Source organism: Juglans regia, unplaced genomic scaffold (genome assembly GCF_001411555.2).
Source record: "Juglans regia cultivar Chandler unplaced genomic scaffold, Walnut 2.0 Scaffold_450, whole genome shotgun sequence".
Lineage (NCBI taxonomy): Eukaryota > Viridiplantae > Streptophyta > Magnoliopsida > Fagales > Juglandaceae > Juglans > Juglans regia.
Window position 1 is genome coordinate 1 of NW_023359328.1, and position 3,040 is coordinate 3,040.

Below are 3,040 nucleotides of genomic sequence, written 5' to 3' on the forward strand. Positions count from 1 at the left end.
TGCAACTTCTGGTTGCAGAGAGAGACTAATGCACAATTCATTTTTTTTTCCTTTTTGAAAAGTAAGAAAATCACAATACACACAATTCATATTGGTATATTTATTAACTTCAAGAAGTTATGGACTATCAGGGCCAACAACAGAGCGGGCCAGTATTTTCATACAAGTATTTAGAAAGGGAATTTGTAGAATTCTTGCAATAGGAAAGAAAGAGATGAAAAAAATTATATAACAGCACAACTGTTATGAACAAACAATTGAGCAGCATAACAAGGAATTAATTATTTAACTCACAGAAAAGTTCTTCCATATTTGTGGGATCCTGGCGAAGAGAAAAATTGCATGCTGAGATGCCTGTAATAGATCATTTCCACATTAGGCAAACTCCATATGTACAGAGCCTTCAAAATTCAAGAAAAAGGAAAAAAGTCTAAACAAGCCTGACATTTGAAATGCATGTACTTGAAAATCAGTACCCCTATAAAGACAATGACCACAAATGAAAGGGAAAAAAGATAACTTTGACAAACTCCAATATCTGAAAACCAGAAATAAAAGAATGTACTGACATATAGGGCTTCAAAGAGAACCGGATTAATTTGACCAGCTAGAATAGTTGGTGCTACCGCACAATATCTGAAAAACCATCATATTAAGGAAGAGGTTGAACATATTTTTTTTTTATCTCACATGATGCATACTCGAGAAAATCCAAAAACTCTATGTCAAGAAAAAAGGATACAGCAATGCCCTGATCCATGTTATAGTGCCCACCGGTTGTGAATAATAGTAGATTATGGCAACTAAAATTAAAGCTGCAACAGATAAGCACAAGAGGAAGTATGTTAGATCTTTCATATTGCAAAGTTATCTGATCCAAGAGGCAATACCTAATCCAGGGGTCCAATAGAGCCAACCAACAGATAATAATCAGGATTCAACAGATGCTTTTTGTGTCAAAATTTGGGCTCTTGCCTGATTGTAGTACAGGCAGATTAACCTCATAAATTAATCTTAACTATAATCGACTCTAATGATTCCGGTCCAATTTCTAGTGCATTCACCACAAACAGCAACATATAACATTGAACCACAAGATACTCAAGAAACAAATAAGATAATATTATTTGGTATCAATCAAGGAAAAAACATTGCTGTAATAAGTGAAAACGTTTAAGGTTCCTCACGTTTATGCCAAGTGTTCTCTGAGTCCAAAATATAGATTCTATAATTCAAGGTACATACAAGCATATATACATTACAAAAGCCGCTCATCTTTTAACTAACAATTCTACAAATTTAGGGATTAGGAGCGATATGAGTACAGAAAATCTACAGTTACACACAAGAATCGCTTTATATTTTGTTTTGCACACCTACATACCTTGGATCAAAAGAAATGCCAACTCCCCATAAGCTGAGAAGGGAAGCCCTTTGTGGAGACAATATGCCAGAGCAATAGTGTAGCCGACTACTTCAAGCTCAAAGGCAACAACACTAAGGCCTCTGACACTACTGTTTTTCAAAATTTTTAGTATCTGCAGTTTCAAAGCAAAAGCACTTACTACTGCTTTAATATATGCACTGCATGAGAGATTGAATTAAGTGCCCAGGGTGCCAGAACCAGGCTCATTAAAAGTAATTAACAAATGCATGTTAGGGGATCATAAAATTCATAGAAAAACAACATAGTTCGCCACATTCTTTTCAAACTCCACGGATTCTTATTCCATAACTCAGTTCATGATTATAACCAATAGCTTTTGAAAGAGATTATATCCTTTAAATAAATATTAGCCTTCGTTCGAATGCCAAGAAAGGAATAGGAAACCCATAATTTCTGCGTCTGTAAAGCATTGAAGAAAGGATTCCCAATAGTTTATTTCGAGGCTAAAAATCGTAAAACCAACCCACGAATAGCCAATCTCTTCCAAAAGCGTCGTTCTAATTTAGAAACATAAGACAGGCAGCTAGGGAGCCAAAGTTGAAGTGAAACCCCTATTTTAACACATCTTAACTCTGCGGAACGTAATTTCAACCAGCAGCCATGATTATGATTGAAAAGAATCAAAACAAAACTAAAAAAAAAAAAAAGGAAAGTGTGCCTGGGGGAGTTTGACGGTGGTGGAAGCCGCGACTATGCAATAGCCGAGGAGCTTGGAAATGAGAGGCAGCAAGCAGTCTTTGTCAGGGATTTTACCATGGCGGAGAGATCCCACGGCACAGCCGAAATCAATCCCTATAAATTCCATTCAGTCTCTCTCTCTCTCTCTGTGATCCGATCCAAATACTGTGAGGGACTCTAAAAAGGGAAAAGACTTCGAGGGAAATAGTGAAATACACCACACTGCGCTTCGAGTTCGGACAACTCAATTTCCATCCCCTTTTTTTTTGACCAATTTTTTTTTTTTATTAGGTGTGCGCCGGCTTCTATAAACAGTAAGCTTACATTTATATTTTCTTTTTTTTTTTTTTTTTTGACTTTTATGAATTTTCATTTTTCCCAGTTAGTTGAGGAGAAATTTTGCCATTTGCATATCTATTTTTATCATTTAATTACTTGATATAAAACATTATTTAAAATATATTGTATCAATAGCTGAAATGATAAATTCAAAAATAATATTTGTATTAATTCTTACATATACTAATGAATTAATATTGTAAGAAGAGAAGCATTGCAACTATAAAGAGATCCTATAAAAATAAATTCATAAATTCACATAACTTTATATAATATGTTAAATCTATTTTACAATAAAAATAATTTTATTATTTAATCACTTTTGTTTGTAGAATTAAGCAATTATCTTGTAAGAATTGCCAAAACACACAAAGAAAGCAACTTTGATTTGAATAGTAAGATGAGATGAAATGGGATAGTTTTAAATGAGTTGAATAAAATATCATTAGAATATTATTTTTTAATATTATTATTATTTTAAGATGTAAAAAATTTGAATTATTTATTATATTTTGTATAAAAATTTAAAAAAATTATAATAATGATATAAACCATCCCTATATCCAAACAGAAAGT

The 3,040-nt window shown here is 33.0% G+C and overlaps 1 protein-coding gene across 1 annotated transcript; it reads right to left on the bottom strand.

The window, feature by feature from the left end:
• Window positions 1-270: 270 nt before the first annotated feature.
• LOC118345780 (mannose-P-dolichol utilization defect 1 protein homolog 2-like) lies at window positions 271-2,387 on the bottom strand. The gene is made up of 5 exons (XM_035687027.1): window positions 2,106-2,387; window positions 1,385-1,538; window positions 743-815; window positions 570-636; window positions 271-354 (listed from the first exon to the last, which is right to left on the bottom strand). The coding sequence occupies exons 1-5, from the start codon at window positions 2,250-2,252 to the stop codon at window positions 286-288; spliced, it is 510 nt and encodes a 169-aa protein (XP_035542920.1). The 5' UTR covers window positions 2,253-2,387; the 3' UTR covers window positions 271-285.
• Between the last annotated feature and the right edge of the window lie 653 nt (window positions 2,388-3,040).

What these genes read in the sequence shown, in the direction of transcription:
- LOC118345780 (XM_035687027.1), bottom strand. Translation starts at nt 2,252, where the DNA reads ATGGAATTTATAGGGATTGATTTCGGCTGTGCCGTGGGATCTCTCCGC. An exon ending in GGCATTTCTTTTGATCCAAG is followed by an intron (nt 816 to 1,384) that starts GTATGTAGGTGT and finishes TATCTGTTGCAG; the next exon opens with CTTTAATTTTAGTTGCCATA. An exon ending in ACATGGATCAGGGCATTGCT is followed by an intron (nt 637 to 742) that starts GTATCCTTTTTT and finishes ATGGTTTTTCAG; the next exon opens with ATATTGTGCGGTAGCACCAA.